The sequence below is a fragment of the Panthera uncia genome (assembly GCF_023721935.1).
Source record: "Panthera uncia isolate 11264 chromosome A3 unlocalized genomic scaffold, Puncia_PCG_1.0 HiC_scaffold_12, whole genome shotgun sequence".
NCBI classification, from domain to species: domain Eukaryota; kingdom Metazoa; phylum Chordata; class Mammalia; order Carnivora; family Felidae; genus Panthera; species Panthera uncia.
The window spans coordinates 13,325,518-13,343,352 of NW_026057579.1; the positions used below are offsets into that span (position 1 = coordinate 13,325,518).

The 17,835-nt window shown below is 38.2% G+C and overlaps 1 protein-coding gene across 1 annotated transcript; it reads left to right on the top strand.

Moving 5' to 3' along the window:
• Positions 1 to 594: 594 nt before the first annotated feature.
• On the top strand, positions 595 to 16,855 carry FAM98A (family with sequence similarity 98 member A). Its single transcript, XM_049652301.1, has 8 exons — positions 595 to 744; positions 4,175 to 4,323; positions 6,404 to 6,538; positions 10,184 to 10,368; positions 11,384 to 11,464; positions 12,015 to 12,131; positions 14,804 to 14,971; positions 15,061 to 16,855. The coding sequence occupies exons 1-8, from the start codon at positions 692 to 694 to the stop codon at positions 15,730 to 15,732; spliced, it is 1,560 nt and encodes a 519-aa protein (XP_049508258.1). The 5' UTR covers positions 595 to 691; the 3' UTR covers positions 15,733 to 16,855.
• The last annotated feature ends 980 nt before the right edge of the window (positions 16,856 to 17,835 follow it).

Consider the following 17,835-nt stretch of genomic DNA (forward strand, 5'->3'; position numbering starts at 1 on the left):
AGGTAGAGAACGCAACAGGGGGAATGAAACAACTTTCTGAATTCCTCCTTGTCAAGGGAAAGTTGACGCCTCTCTAAGCCTGGAATAAAGCTACCGCAGCCACAGCGAAATCAAATGGCACGCTATCTGGCGTTCTCGGCACTGGCCCGTCTACGCCTGTCCTAAGGAATTAGAGTTTTCCCTTTCCCCACGCCCCACAGCTCAGGCGAGAACACGCCAGCACGCTGCGGGCATCCACCCGGATGACTCCCCGGTCTCCCAAGACTCCGCTTCATAGCCAACACCCACCAAGTCCTGAGCCGCCACCCCCCAAGCTCCTCCTGCGCCCATCTCGCTCCAATATTCGCACATGCGTACACCCAATAAAGAGAAGTCAGGGCGCTCCCCCTCGAGGTAGGTCCCCACGCCCAGCTGCCACGCAGCCAGTCCTCCTGCCCTTCTTCGGGCCACCGGCTTCGCTATTCACTAATACGCATGTGTAATACGGTGCCGCCCAGCACCCCTTTAGCCGGCAGGGGTGGGGCGGAGGGCGGGACCGAGTTTCTTGCGCACGCTCCGGGCATGCGCAGTGCAGCGGTTGAGGCGCCAGCTGTCGACTTGGAAGTTCCGGGGAGGCAGCGCATGCGCGAGTGTACGCGTTGCCGGCGAAGAGGGGAGCCTGACGACTCGGAAATTTGAATACCACAGTAGCATGGAGTGTGACCTCATGGAGACTGACATCTTGGAGTCGTTGGAAGATCTGGGGTAAGACTGCCAGGGTACGGGTCTCCTAAACCTCACATTGCCGGCCCCCGGGAACACCTCCTCCGCCCCAGTCGCGGACACCTGCCTTTGCACGCCGCACCCGGTGGCTCCTGGCTGTCGCCTCCATATGGCTCCCGGACCCCAATGCCACGTCCACTGTCTGCCCTGCCGGGTCGGGGCCCTCCTAACGCGACGACCGTAGGCCTGCCCTGTGCTCCCTGCAGCCGAGTTACCCGCAGCGTTTGTCAGTCATGCGTGTCATTGTCTGGGCTCTGGGTTCTCGCCACCCCCCTCCCCGAGCTTCTCTTCTTGCTCCCCATCGTCTTGCCCTACCCCCTCACTCTGGAGGTTGCCAAAGTTGATTCTCTTTTTTCCTACTCGTTCTCCCAACTTCTGCTCGTGTCCTGAGCCCCTGCTCCTACCCCACCCCATTTTCTCTCAAAAAAATCTCCTTTGCCCAGTCATCTCTGCATGCACTCAGGCTTCCCTAAGCCACATGCCTGCATCCATTCCGCTAGCCACCTCACTTATGTACCTAACCTGTCACCATCTTCATGGGAACCACTTGCTGTTTCCCCTGACAGTGACACTCTACTTCTTTAAGCCACCATTAGTCCCGACCCTTAGAGTCCTCTTCAGCCACCACATCCCCTGCATGTTTGTTGTGCATTTTGTCTCTTCTTACAGTTACCCAACCATGATTTAGTATCTAGAAGCTGGGAATAGGGCTTCTGATCTCTCTGGGTCACTGAGATCAGTGTACTCTATTAAAACTTGAGAATTTAGAACCTTTTGGACTACGGGTGGTTCCAGAAATAAACTGTGGAATTACATTATGTGTCTACAGGTAAATGGTGTCCAAAAAATACAGATTTAGCTAGCTGTATTTATAAAATAACAAGTCCTTTGTCAAAACTCTCCCCAAGGGTGTTCATGACATGGAAACCTTTGGGGGAACCTTTCTTTAGGAAAGTCCACCGACGGGGCCCCTGGGTGGCTTAGTGGGTTAAGCTCTGACTCTGGCTTATGTCATGATATCATGGTCTGTGAGTTCAAGCCCCGTATTGGGCTCTGTGCTGACAGCTCAGAGCCTGGAGCCTGCTTCAGATTCTGTCTCCCTCTCTCTGCCCTTTCCCCACTTGCGCTCTCTCGCACTGTGTCTCTCTCTCTCTCTCTCTCTCTCTCTCAAAAATAAATATTTTAAAAAGTTAAATAGGGGCGCCTGGGTGGCGCAGTCGGTTAAGCGTCCGACTTCAGCCAGGTTACGATCTCGCGGTCCGTGAGTTCAAGCCCCGCGTCAGGCTCTGGGCTGATGGCTCGGAGCCTGGAGCCTGTTTCCGATTCTGTGTCTCCCTCTCTCTCTGCCCCTCCCCCGTTCATGCTCTGTCTCTCTCTGTCCCCAAAATAAATAAAAAACGTTGAAAAAAAAAAATTTAAAAAAAAAAAAAGTTAAATAAAAAAAAAAAAGGAAAGGAAAGGACACCATGAGGTTCTCAGAGTCTGCCCATTTAAGTAACTTGCTGTCCTGGTAGAAATTTTTGAGAAAAGAATTGGTGGTGTTTATCTTTTTTTGTTACAGTGAATTATCATTGTCTCTCTCTTTGGAGCTTGCTCTGAATTTTCAGAATATTCCAGACTTTAGGGGGCTTATTTCTTTGATTAGAGTATAGGTAAAAGTCACATTCAGCAATATGGTCTCTTTGGCAGACATCTCAGACTAAATTGATTGCTCACATATGAATCCATTCATTCAGTAAACATTTTTAAGGAGCACTTGTGCTCTGGGGCAGTGTTGGGCTGATCATTTACCAGCCCAAAGTGAGGTAGAAGAGAAATTCACACTGTGAGAAAATGCTGCGAGAACTGAGGACGAAGGTCTCTTTACACTTGGAAAGCAAATAAAGTCCCAAAAGCTTCCTAGGAGAAATGACACTTAAGGTTAGCATTGAAGGAGTAGTAGACTGAGGGAAGAGAGCCTTATTTAAATGTAGTCATTCTGCTTGGGTAGATGTTGCCTAAAGAATTGGTGATGGATGCTGTTTCTTCCCATTATTGTTCTACCCTTTTCACTGTATTTTCTGGAGTACTAAAAAAGTAGTTGTTACTGTAATCATTGTAATCAAGTAAACATTTGAGATGGGTTGTAATGTACAGTCCATCAGATTGAACCATCAGATTTTCTGAAAACTTTGCTATAAATTTTAAGCAAAACTACTGAGTTTGATGACATTCAGTCATTAAAATTCAGGCCTAATTGATTGACATGTACATTTAAAGGATTCACTGAGAATTATTACAGTTTAAATGACTATCGTTTATCTTTAATCTGGCACACAGTATAAATTCAATAACTATTTGTAGAATAAACTAACAAATTCTAAATGTGTAACACAAGGAGACATTTGTAGGCCTAGTCTCTATATTGCAGTATCTAATAATTTGTGGGTTGAATCTAGATGCCAGGCTATATAATCTCACTTTTTGTGTAAGGTTTTTTCCCATTCAATTCAGTGTATAAACACTTAAGTGAATTTTAAAAGAACCAAATTATTGTCATTTCTCGAACATCTCTGTACCTCCAAACTTCAAATTATCTTAAGCATACTTAATGTTCATCTTTAATAACAGTGTTTTTATCAGTATTTCACTTAAAAGATAAAATAATCTTCTGAAGAACATATATTTTAAAATTGCTTTGAGAATGACAGGATCTTTGGTTCTAGTTATATTCTAGGCTGGGGTTCATTATTACTGTTGTCTTTTATGAATATGTGAACATTTAATAATATTTTAAGATTATGCTTGAATCACTTAAAAAGGGTTAGGATTCAGATGCACCAGTTTGCCCAGACATCAACTTGCCAGCAGTTATTCATGTTTTAAATAAATCCAGACATTTCTTGAGTACTAGTATGTCTTAATAGTCTTAACTGTCATTAAATATAGAAAAAGCAAATAATTGATTAACTGACAAGTTTTTGCTTTTAAAGAAAGTCATTAAAAAATTATCTAATTCATTTCTGGAAAAATTTCTAGAAAAGATAACCTAAGTTATATTTCTGAAATTGTAAACTATAGTATAATGAGCTATCACTTTTTAATGTTTTAATTTCAATTAAGTTAAAGTAAGAAAATCTTTGTACAATACGAGCTTTCAGTGAATGGATAGAAGTTGACATAATTTAGTAGTGTATATGATTCTATTAAATACTCCTATGTATTTTGAAGAATTGAAATGCAATTACCAAGTAGCTTATTTTTCTATTTTGTTAGATTAAAATTAAAAACTTAAATTTTATTTTCTGTAAATTTTATTTGTATTTGCAGGTTTAGAAATTGGTCCTCTAACTACAAATAATACATAGATAAATTGTATAAAATATTAGGTGTGATTTTATATTCTTCTGAAGTATAATTTTTTACTTACCAGTTACAAGGGTCCATTGTTGGAAGATGGCGCTCTGTCTCAGGCAGTCTGTGCTGGAGCCAGTTCCCCTGAGTTTACCAAACTCTGTGCTTGGCTGGTGTCTGAATTAAGAGTGTTCTGTAAACTAGAGGAAAATGTGCAAGCAACTAACAGTAAGTAAACATTCAGTTTTAGGTGCAAAACATAAAAGTAAAATTGGGGTATTGTCAGTTGAACATTATTAGTACTAAACCTGAAGTTTTAAGTTTTTTCTAAGTGTAAAAAGAAAAAAAAAAAACATTAAAAGTTGAAGTTAAGTGAAAGTTGAAAAGATCTTATTACTGAGATACAGAAATGGGAGACAAGTATTGCATATATGAACTTTCCATTCTTTATAAAACATGACTTGTGAGCTCTTAAATTGGTGGCTAGAACTCAAAGTTGGAATGTTTTTCTTAGGACCACTAGATTCCAGGAGGACGTGTGGCATGTAAAGTAAATGCATTACAATTCTTTTATACACGGGAAGAAAGAGAAAGAACACTTTCTTAAGAAGTTTTCTGTATCGCAGAAATGTATCACTAGATCCACCACAATCAGATGCAGCACCATCAGATTTACAGTGTTGAGAGCTGTTTTATACTTGCCAATTTTGTTATTGTATTAGCACTACTTTGTTTATTCTGCAAAAGAGACAGAAGCTTGGAACCTAACACTACACCATCTGGCTCCCTCCTACCATAGGTAAACCTACAATGGGAGACAAAGATAAATGCCTACTTGTTAACCTACGCTCATGGAGAACTATACACATACTCCCCACCCACACCCGACACAATCCCATTTGAAGAGCTCACGTTTTTACATGTTTAGTATATTTAATGTGCACATGTTAGTTGCAGCCGTTTGCAATTATTAAGGACACTGTAGCGTAACAGTAATGATAGCATGGCTTACATTTATTGAGCATTATGTTCTAAGCATTTTCTATGTGTTAACTCATTTAAAACCTGAGGCAGGTTTTATTGCTCTTTTATACATGAAACAAGAAAGCACAGCTAGGTTAAATGCGTTGTCTGAGGTCACACAACTAGTGCATATCACCAGAGTTCAACCCCAGCAGTCAAGATTGGGGGTCAGCACTCTTAATACTGCCTCTTGGCCTCACATTTCAGAGACTATAGGAACTTGTGAAAACATGTATACTAGATGATAACTATAACCTGGAGCCCCTTTCAAAAGAAAACATCTCATAGAAGCCAACATACAAAACAGGTAAAGTGTACCTATTTGGTTGAAGTTAAGAGGGAGTATGTTTAACACAAGCCTCTCCTCCTCCCTGGCTCCTTGTAAAGGAGTTATTTGGAATTTGAGTTTACAGAACAGTTTGCAAAACAGTAATACAGCCTTCCCATTTTACAGATGAGAAAATGAACTCAGATCAAGTGATTCAGAGTTTGTTGATTTTTGCCCCTGTGTGATAGAAAGCCATTAGAAAGAATGGTAAGGAAGAAGGGGCATTGTTTTTCCTTGGTTCACGAGATAAACTCTGTACTTAACGTGTTATGGGAATACAGAATTACAAGTCATGTTTGCTAACTTCAGATTTAATCTCATTGGGAATGTTAGGCACAAATGGAACCACTGGAGGTTAGTACAGTAATTCAGTGCTTCACTTTATGGTTCACAGCAGGAGGAAATCAGTGAGCGCAGCAGCACTTGGGGAAGGTTCTATCAAGGAGCAAGACCACTGGGCTTTGATGGGCAGGTGAGGTTTGATAGATGAGAAGCACATAGAGGGCCTATCAATCGCAGGGAATAACTTAAATGAAGGCACAGACGTGGAAATGAGTCTGCCTGTTCCTTCGACAGTGAGGAGACTGGCGTGGCACAAATGGAATATTTGTGGAGGTAGAGGGTAACTACTATATATATGTCATAGGTACTACTACATAGCAGTTCGCAGGGAAGGTAAAGTGGAGAAGCCGTGAAGAAGAATCTTTAAGGGCAGACAGATAATTAGATTAGGTGAGGTAGAAATTAGGAAACCATTAAACATTCTCCAATAAGGGAATAACCTAATGAAAACTTCTCAAGAACAGAAGTTGGCAGTGGTGTGAGAAAGGAAGGATTTAGAAGTCAAAGTAACTTGTGTTAGGAATATCCTGTTAAAACTTTCAACTTACATATATAACTTTTATGCTAATAAGAAAAACAATTTTTATTAAACAAGGTTATTTTAATTCTTAAAAGGCCCGAGTGAAGCTGAAGAATTCCAGCTTGAGGTGAGTGGGCTACTAGGGGAGATGAACTGTCCGTATCTTTCACTGACATCTGGGGATGTGACCAAGCGCCTTCTCGTTCAGAAGAACTGCCTCCTTTTGCTCAGTAAGTTCATAGCTACTAGAATGTAGCTGTTATTTTTTATTCATGTTTTCTTTGACTAATAAACTGGCTGTTTACTATTTCATTATGGATTGAAATCAGAATGCTACATATTTTAAAGAAAACTATTACATTTTCAACTTAGAAGCTAATCGTGGTCCTGTGCACTGGTAGCAGCGTTGTTTTGTAATTACTCCTCTTTTATCATTTAACTTTCCTGGTACTCGAAGTATTATGCTTCACCTAATGTGACCGTAGGTAGTGCCCAGTATTCAAGTGTGTGATCATTAAACCTTAGCGTTCTGGACTGGAAGCACATTTTAAAACAGACTAGGAAGGTAGTGTGGGAATAATGAAGATTTTTTAAAAAAATTAAAGTGTTATATATTGTGGGTATTTCTTTGTGGCTGGGTAATTGGGGGTTTTGGTTTTGTTTGTAAATCTATCAAATTACAATGTAAAATTTTCTGGAATAGTATTTGAATTTTTCCTGCACTTACTGATCATTCTGGGAAATAAATTGTTACAAAAACTTCTTTCTTTCCATGTTTTTTGTATACTAACTACGATTTCTTTCTTCACCCTGAAAAACAGTAAGTAGACTCACAAATTTTATTGCCTTAAGTGAACCCTGCAGTAAACACAGCCAGTAGTCTTAACTCACAAGTTTTGTAGCATCTGAGACACATTTAGATTAAGCTTTGGTTAAGTGAATATTATAGTTCTTATTATGACATAAATAGGTCGGGGTTTTTAAAATATTGTCTTTATAACTGTGGTTTCTGAATAATGTGACAGCTCTAATTTTGAAAGTTCAGTTTTTTAAAAATGGTGTTCATAGCCATTATACCCAGACACTGAGTTATTCCAGAATCACTTTCATAATTTCCCCTTTGTTGAATGATTTTTGGGGGGTGGAGGGGGGTATACACATAAGGTTAGATACTGCTTGAAATACTAATACTGCTGCATGTAGTTCTTAGGTGTGCATTCAGTATCCTTCAAATTGTGCAATTTCTAGAACTGGCTCAGCCACAGTGTACTCACTCGTTCTTCCTTTGTAACACTGCTTACCAAAACCTAGTATTTGGCAGTCGAGATATGTTATCTTACATAGGAAGATAAGAACTTTATGGAAAGCTTAGTAATGATCATGAATAACTAATGTTTTCAAAGAGCTAAGAGTTTGGCCTTTTTAGTGTTCATACTTATAAAAACCACTTTGAATATAAATCTTTATAAAATGCCTTTGACTCTTTCCTGTTTCTTAAGCAGACTGCACTGAATATTATTTTGGACTCGGGGTCATAATTTATAGACTTTAATTTTTTTTTTTAATGTTTATTTTTTGAGACAGAGACAGAGCATGAACGGGGGAGGGGCAGAGAGAGAGAGAGAGAGAGAGAGAGAGAGAGAGAGACAGAATGCAAAGCAGGCTCCAGTCTCTGAGCTGTCAGCACAGAGCCCAGTGCAGGGCTCGAACTCACAGACTGTGAGATCATGACCTGAGCCAAAGTCAGAGCCCGAATGAGCCACCCATGCGCCCCTAGACTTTATTTTAATGTGCTATCAACTCAAAAGCTCCTCAGTAATATACAACTGTTTGCTTCTCAACTAAATGACTAAACCAACTAAAGGTTATGCTGCTCTTGGAATTCATGCACATATACATTACTCCCTCCTCTATCTTTGCTTCTGCTGTTTCCCCTTTAAAATATTCCCCTCAGTTTGTATTCCCTCTGTCATGCTAGTATTTATGTACATGTGCTCATTTTCTTTTCGCTCTGTATAAATATTTCTCATCTTTCCAAGTATCAGTTGTCACATCTTAATGCTATAATTTTACTTCTCCAGCACCCTTGAACTTCTTAATATGAAGCTTTTAATACATTGTGTTCCAAAGGGGAATATAACCAATCTCGTTAGAATTGTTAGTAGACTAGACTTTGAATGAGTGGCTAAAAAACTCTCCTGTGTCTGGTTAAGAAGTTTTAGCTGTTCATTGCCTGTCTGGTTGTCCAATTATTTCCCTTAGGTAAAATAAGTCAGATATCGGAGTTCTTAATAGATGAAGAATTATTCATCTTTTTATGCATATATTCTTTATTCCTAACTAGATTGCCAGTAGAGATCATCTGTTTTGTTTTGTATTATATTTCCAGTACCCTTCCTAGTACTTTGAACTTCAGTTACAGTTAATGTTTTTTTTATGGGAATTGTATTGGTGAACTAATTTTATGGATGCCTGAGCTATGTTGTCCCAAATTTGGAGAACCAGTTTATTAAATCATATGATTTTCTAGAACAAGGGTTGGCAAACTTTTTCTTTACAAGGACAAGGCGGTGAATATTTTCAGCTTCGTAGGCCATAAGGTCTTTGTCACAACTCCTTAACTCTGCTGTTGTAGCATGTACCAGCCAGAGAGGTTATGGAAATGATCATGGTAGTGTTCCAGTAAAACTTTATTTAGAAAAACAGTGGTTATTTTCATGACCATGGAGTTTTACTTTTTTGGTCTTTTAACTCATACAGTTTGCTGTATGGAACACATTAAGATTTTATCAAAACCATTTAGAATGACCTTTCCAGCAGCTTGGCTGTTATTTATTGTTCTAGCATAACACCTTGGGTATAGGAAATGAGATACCCAAGCTGATCATTCTTTGGTATTTCTCATAGGACTTAAGAGCCCAGAAAATGTCTTTTTCCAAAACTCTCTTTCTAATGTCAGAAGGTTCTCACTTTGTCACATAACTGGAAATCCTGAGATCCAAATGATTAATCATCTTTCACAAAAATTTAAATGTCCTTGGGAAGGTTAAAGAAATAAGAGTAAATATTTTATACCTTCAGTCACCTGAAGCAGATTGCAGCCCTCATTATACCTGGCTGAAATCAACACATAAGGGGATGATATTGATACAGAAGGACTCTGCCAAGGAAAGCTTAGAAAGTTCTGTTGATGTTTTTCAGGGGAGTTGGGGGGTGTGGGGAGAGAAGGAGGAAGGTAGGGGAAAGGGAATATTGAGAAGATCAAAGATGGAAGAGGGGTTTCTTTAAACAGCCAGAGAGGGTGGCATTAGGCTACTGGAGGCTGTGAGAAAGGATCTTTGGGGAATTCCGTGCCCTTCCCCTTTTGTAAGTTAAGTTTTTATTACTTGAAAATGTTTTATGCCAGTTCTGAACAGACTACCTAAGTTTTGGAACGTAAGAGAGCAAGAGAGTTCCATCACTGCTGCATGTCAGTAGTGAGAAGTAAAAAAAAATAATAACCAGTTCCAACTGTTGCTGAGGATTGCCACCTGCCACCTTTGGTAAATTTGTTAGCAGATGCCAACCCCTGTTCTGGATAGTGGGATAACACAGATCCAGATTTTTAGATGTGATCTACCTTGTTACTTTGGTTTCAAAGAAGAATCACTTATTTTAAATCCCCCTTTAAACATATATTGATTAAATACCTGAATTACAGAACCAGTTTATATGTTATGTCATTTGCAGGTAAAAATGGTTTTCTTTTCTTGTTTTTATCCATTCTTGCAGCTTTAAAAGTTACGTATCACTAGGTCTATAGAGTTGTGACTCCAGACTTATGACTATTAACTGTAGCTGTATCTCATTTTGAAATCTTATTTTGTTTACTTCAGCATACCTCATCTCAGAACTAGAAGCTGCCAGAATGCTCTGTGTGAATACTCCTCCAAAAAAAGCTCAAGAAGGAGGCGGTAGTGAGGTCTTTCAAGAGTTGAAAGGCATATGTATTGCTCTAGGAATGTCCAAACCTCCAGCCAATATAACTATGTTCCAATTCTTCAGCGGGATTGAAAAAAAAGTAAGACCTTTAGTACCAGATTGTAGTGTATTAAAGGCATAGTCCTACATTTGTTTGAAATGAAGCAAGTTAATTTCTCTAAATGGGAACCTAATGTGCATATTATTGTTACTAAATGAGTTTTGGGTTTTAAATCCTAGATACCTTAAAGAGAAATTAGTGCTTTACTATTTTTTTAAACTTGTGAGCATGTTTCTTTTTCAAAAAGGAAGCTTTATGCTTTGACTTATAAACTGAAATAAGCTAGGTATAATGTAAAAAGAATTAAGACTTAAGTCCTTTTTAAAATTTTATCACTAAACTTTGAGGCAATTAATTTTTAAGGTCTTTATCATTAAATGTTATCACCTTCCTTTCCATTGACTGGACAGAAAAGGATGTCAATGTTTTTGGTTTTTTAATCCAGTCACTTTGAGTCTTACATGTTTCAGATGGCAAGCTAGGTTTGTTGACCACTACTAACAACCTAGTATGTGAAAATAAGTCAGAATTATTTTTATGCCACACGTAATCTACAGTTAAGAGGTTTTAAAAATATAATTGACTAGGAATAAGCAATTTTAATAAATAAATATAAGAGAATGGTATTTGTTATAGCAGAGTTATTCTCTGTATGCATATCTGCTGGACTCTAAGAATTGGTACATTTGCATTGTGGGGTCAGTGGACACCATGATGCACAAATTCGGCTGAACTCTACAGGGGAGCAGCACTGTATCCATAGTCTATATTTTCTGTGTGTTCATTCATCCATTCAGCAAATACCCATTGAGTGCCTACTGTTGTCAGGCACTGTTCTAGGTACAGTGAAGGAATCATGCTTCCATAGGCACTTGAGGAGTGGGACAAGTGAGTGTCTTTATCGTGTGGGTCTTGTACATTTCAAAACATCCTCCACCTTTGCCTCTGTCAGGAATCTTCTTTTGATGGCAAGATATGATGGGAAATGGGAAGATGAGGAAGATATGTTTTACTTGTAGATTTGTTTATTCATTCATTTATGTGTTTGTGTCAGTTAAAGGAGACCTTAGCAAAAGTTCCACCTAACCATGTGGGAAAGCCTTTATTGAAGAAGCCAATGGGACCAGCCCACTGGGTGAGTAGCAGTCATCTTGAATAAACTCGGTAAAGAACCATCTGCCTCTCTCATGGTGTTGACACTTACAGTTTGTGTTGTTTATGTTTTCTGATATGTAATATCCTAGCTGGACATTCTCAGAATCAGTTTTGTGAATCTTAAGATTTAGGCAGAATAATTTTATTTGTGTATGATTAGAAGCACTTACCTCATAATTTGTAAATATTTCACATAGCTAGTAAAAAATAAATTGCAGTCGAGTATGTTTCTAATTGCCAAATGGGTTGCCTTCAAGCCAAAAATGTCACTGGGCTAAGCTTCACACAGTGAAATATGGGAAGGCTTAATGAGAATTCTGTGCTTATTCTTTATTATGTTTTGAGACATTGTTTTGCCTATTTTTTCATCAACTTACTATAACTTTTAGTACTATATCAAGTAATTTGCTTTGTGCTAAGTGCTGGGGAATTAATTGGTTATGAATGAAGCAGACACAAGTTTCTGCCCTCTTGGAACAGGGGGTCAAGCAGACTTAAATTCTAACTGGTCTTTTAAATTTTGTTTTTAGGAAAAGATAGAAGCAATTAACCAAGCCGTAGCCAATGAATATGAAGTTCGGAGAAAGCTGCTAATAAAACGTTTGGATGTCACTGTCCAGTCTTTTGGCTGGTCTGACAGAGCTAAGGTACATACTAAATAACTTAAAAGAGCAGAGTGTTTACAGACATGATCCTTAAACATTCCTAGCACAGGTTAGCTATGGTGGAGACTACAAGAGAAATGCATAGGAGACACATACAGGAATTTTTCTTTAGTGAGTTGCTGAGTAGCAACTCTTCCAGCTATTCAGCAATAATGAAGAAAACATTTTTTTCAGGCTTTTCAGTTTTTTTTTTAGCAAAACCGTATGTTTTAGGCCCTACTAAGAGTACCCATTTGTAAGAGAAATGGATAGAGTATTTAAAAATCACTAAAATAAAAAATTTTGAAATCACTTGTTTGCTATACTTAAAGCTAACAATTTAATTTGCTACTTAAAGTGAGAAATACTGGATTTAGCAAGACCAGATATTACTGTGCATTTATAGAGAATTGGAGAATCTGGTAAGACATCAGTTTTACTTCAGATTAAATGAGATAATCCAGGTAAAGATCTTGGTCATTCAACAGATATTTATTAAATATTAAATATCTACTATACGATCAGTAAGCGGAAAGAAATTGGCACACTTGACTAATTTGACCTCCTTAGCACCCTGAAGTGGAGCTGATCCTTGAATTTATGGGGAGGTTGGTCCAAATGTGTATGAGGTATTCCCTTAATAGTATATTCCTGTTTGAAAACAGATTTTTTTTCTGAATTTTAGTTAACTGACTCTGAAATGGTTTTTATTTAGTTCTCCGGTTATTTGCTAATAATATGTTATTTTCACCTGAAATCTTTAAACCTTAGCAAAGCCCTATTTGGCTGCTACATTGTTGGGGTAGATATTTATCAACTTACAATTCTTCAGTGTTGGAAAGGGGTTTTAGAGATCGGTCTTAATTCCCCTCATTTTGCAACTGATGAAAATGGAGGCTTTGTCTGAGACCTCACAGCTACTTGGTAGCAACACATGGCGCAAATGGTTCTCTCCTGTGACTGTTGTAGGAAATACCAGAAACAATCATTTCACTCTCAGCGGGGCCCATGCACTTGAAAAACAAAAACCTTGCACCTCTTGTAGCTAGAAAACCGTCTACTGACTGACGTCAGTGCACTGACTGAGGCACTGACAAACCGCGGTCCTGAGTTTGGCATCGGCATGACAGCACAGGGCATCCTGACCCTGTGTGTTGGAGCTGCTGTTTCTCTCCCCATTTTGGACATCTCTAAAATAATCATGTTTAGTCTAAGTGATATTTAATATCCTTTTGAACCATAATACACAGTGATTTTACAAACTATATTAAATGTATTGGGGAAGATCAGCATTGTACAGATTACTTACACAAATCTTTTTTTTTTGTTTCCTCTAACGGAATTTAGGTACTGCTATCTCATTTTGAAACTTGGTTTTAAATAACTTCATAGAAATTACTTTATATGCACAAAATGAACTTGTTTCACATAATGAAATTTATGTACTTGTATCACTTTGAAATTGCATTTTAAGTCAGTTTTATTTGCAACATAAAACTATTTTCTCAAAAGTGTTTGTTTCCATTCAACAAACAGTGAGTCGAGCACTTACTATAGGTACAACTGGAAAGAAATACAAGACATTCAGGAAACATTCCTCCAGACAAACTATGGAATGACAATCTCTTTATCCTATTAATTATTAAAGAAAACTTTTTCAAATAAAAAGTCACTGATCATCCCATTGTTTTAACCACAATAGCTGTTTTCATTTTTAGTATTATCTCCCTTCTTTTGTCTATATACACAATCATAACAAACCTTTTTACATTCTATTTTTTCACATAATTTAAACATTTACCGTCCATATTTTAAGACAGACCTGCATATAACTGACACCAAATATTATTTGTCTTTGTGCTATTTTACTGTGTATCGTACTTGTAACTGTTGCTTCCAAAATTTAGTAGATTGGAGATTGTTTCTCATATTTAGATTAATTTGTCTGGCAAACATTTCTTATATTTGTTTGAACTTGACTTTCTTGTGTGTGAAATTTCTCTTTATGTCCTTTGCTCATTTATCTTTTGCAGTCTTGTGTTTCACACACATCTAAGTGGCCTGCCCCGGTATCCCAGTTTCCCAGTGTTTTGTCTCTCAGGAGCTGACAGTTTTAGTCATTAACTTATCCTTCTACTAAATGGTTAATGTACACCTTTTTTCCTTATTTATTACTTACAATAGAGGAAAGTATTACACAGGGGGATCACTCTGGAAGAAATGTGTCCTGTTAACATAATTAGTACAAATTAATCATAGCTAACATTTTTTCTCATTGTAAGTAAAGATGGGAAAATTAAAAAGCAAAATTACTGAAATGGTTTACATCCTTGTATCTACCTAGATAAAACGAGTATGTTTGATCTGAGACCAATGGCAGGGGGGAACCTTTTTACGTTTTTGGCCCCACAATCCTAAAGGGAAGCCCCTTGACCCTTTGTATCTCCCTCCGAGCCACCTCCCAACATTATTCTTTGCTCTATTAGCAGGTCTCACAGTTGTATCTTCAGATAGTTATTGACTAGGTTGGAGCAGTGGTGAGTATAATGTTTCTCCTCCAACCTTAAACCGAGTAACATTATCAGACATTTGGGAAGTCTTGAACATATTTAATATCAGTGTCTCTTTTTCATTTTGAAAATTTACTTTTGTCTTTGAACACTTTGTTTCAACAGAGTCAGACAGAAAAATTAGCAAAGGTTTACCAGCCAAAACGCTCAGTCTTATCTCCTAAAAGTACTATTTCTGTCGCCCACCTTCTGGCTGCAAGACAGGACTTGTCGAAGATTTTAAGGACAAGCAGTGGCTCTATAAGAGAAAAGACTGCCTGTGCCATCAATAAGGTGATTAAAGTATCTTCACTTTTCTTTCACATACATTTATTTCTATTTATAAAAATACAGCAGTTTAAAACCTCTTTCTTACCCCATAGGTGTTGATGGGCAGGGTGCCTGACAGAGGAGGTAGACCCAACGAAATTGAACCTCCACCTCCAGAGATGCCACCATGGCAGAAAAGGCAAGATGGCCCCCAGCAGCAAGCAGGAGGCCGAGGAGGAGGGAGAGGTGGTTATGAACATTCCTCATATGGAGGACGAGGAGGTCATGAACAAGGAGGAGGGAGAGGTGGACGTGGTGGCTATGACCATGGTAGCCGCGGGGGAGGAAGAGGAAATAAGCATCAAGGAGGCTGGACGGATGGAGGGAGTGGAGGAGGAGGAGGAGGTGGCTACCAAGATGGTGGTTATCGAGATTCAGGTTTCCAGCCAGGTGGCTATCATGGTGGTGGCCACAGTGGTAGTTATCAAGGCGGTGGTTATGGTGGCTTCCAAACATCTACATATACAGGAAGTGGTTACCAGGGTGGTGGATACCAGCAGGACAATAGATACCAAGATGGTGGGCATCATAGTGATCGAGGCAGTGGTCGTGGAGGGAGAGGTGGTCGTGGAGGCCGGGGTGGACGTGGAGGCCAGGGAGGAGGTTGGGGAGGAAGGGGGAGCCAGAATTATCACCAAGGGGGACAGTTTGAACAGCACTTCCAGCATGGAGGTTATCAGTATAATCATTCTGGTTTTGGACAGGGAAGACATTATACTAGTTGAGGCTACGGAACCTTACATTTTGCTAGAGCTCAAGTAATAGAAACTTAGTTTCAGAATTCTGAGTCCAGCATCAATTTTGAATTAATGTGAGACCACAGGTGGCAGGCAGATTCCTGCTTGGCATAAGTACTTGTAGGTCATCATTCAATTCTGTTTTTGTTTTTTTTTTTTTTTAAGGACTTACATAATGCAGTTTGTTTGAGAAACATATACAACCTCTCTCCTTTGTATGAAGAATTTTTTAAAAGGTAATTAAAATTGCCTTTAATCGACCAGTAGACTAATTCCACAGTCAGAACACGTGTACTTTTTGGGGAAGAAATTACTTGAATAAGTAGTTTTCAAAAAGTTTTGAAAATGAGGATTCTCCTAGATTTTTTTAGATTTACAACTAGGAAGGCTTCCTCATATTAACAGTCCATTTATATGTGTTTTCCTTGAAGTATTCTAATGCCTATTTTCCAAGCACAGTTCTGCCCCGATTGGCTTTTTATTCAGAGAGATTATGCCACATTTGCTTCATGATAGAACTTTGGGTCTGTTCCTATTAAATGAGCTCTTCTGCAGATAGCACATTCAGTAGCCTTATTCTTTTGATGGAATACTGTACCATATGCTCAACTCTGAAAACCTTGAACACGGCCAAAATCCGTAAAGATTATAAAAGCAAACTAAGTTGTGAACCTATAATACATGTAGGCATTTATATAGTATAGCAATTCAAACTGACCTGCATCCATTCAAAACAAGTTCCTCCTTAAACCTTATTTTTACTTGAAATCTGTTAGAAGAAACAGCAAACTGAAATTTGTTTTATGCACGAGTTAATACCACTGGCTCAGCAAATACAAAATTAGTTTGCTTGGGGCAGGAGACTTTTTTTGTAATGGAAGAAATGCACTACCAAGTAAGAGGACAGATTTTTGCTTAGTGCAGGAGGCCCTTTATTATTGCTGCAGAAAACAAAAGCCTGGCTGAGTTGATGTTTTACATTCTCCTTTACTGAAATCTACATGAAGCTTCGGGCTGGGTTTTTGTAAACGTAAACATTGTCAAGCTGTGAAAGAAAATGGCTGGAGGTGTGCTTTGTGTGAAAGGTGAGCAATAAAGTATCTGTATGTTCTCTCTCTGGTTTGAGTTTTCTTTTAGCTACTTTTAAAAACTGAATTATTGTGGATACTTGTTTCCAGCTTAAGAGCTAATAGTTTGTTTCCCCAAAGATTATTGAGTGTTTCTTTAAAACATAATTTGTAATGAAAGATAATCCTTACCCTAAGGCCACAAATAATTGAAAAATACATATTTCCAAATTTACCTTTCACTAGAACATTACAGCTAGAAAGCGTCACTACTCATTTCTGGCCACTGGGGGGAGCTGTTGTTACACAATGTATTAGGCAAAGATAAATTAATGACCCTAATCTTTCAGGGGTTTTTTTTTTTTTTATTTCGCCATTCTTCCTACGAATGAGGCACATTTTTCTTAAAAGGAAGTGAATTGAAAATATATGTTTGTAAAAGCAGGAATAGTATTTCCTTTTCCTACTAAATGTCTTGCCATAGAATAGCAATATTCTTTTTGCTATTGAGATAGGCACATTCTTTTGGTACCTAAAAACCATTTTAAAAACCTACCTTGATCATTTTGTTAATTTTACCAGTTTTTTTAGATTTTTTGGCAAGACTTTACCATCCTAAAAGGTTCAAACTTGAAGATAATTGAAAATACTCTTATTTATCATTAAAGATTTTTAAGGTCTGTCTTGAACATTGTAATTATTGGTGTCTCTATGCTATTAAATATATTTAGTATGTATAGGGATGTCCTATCGGAAATAAAATTGTCAAGGTTTCACATCTTAACCTAGAATGTATTCACAGTAGTTACCTTAACATTTGCTTTATCTGTTTTGTAACCAAAGACTCCACAGTATACCTAATGAATATGTTTCATTCTTTTGACAAACATAATTTTGATTTATTTTTGTGGTTAATAGACTGCTTTTCAAATTTGAGCATGTAAGCAAGCAAATACACATTTTTTTTATGATGGCTCTAAAATTTGCATCTCCATTTTCTGCCTCAAACTAGCTTTTTCCCCCC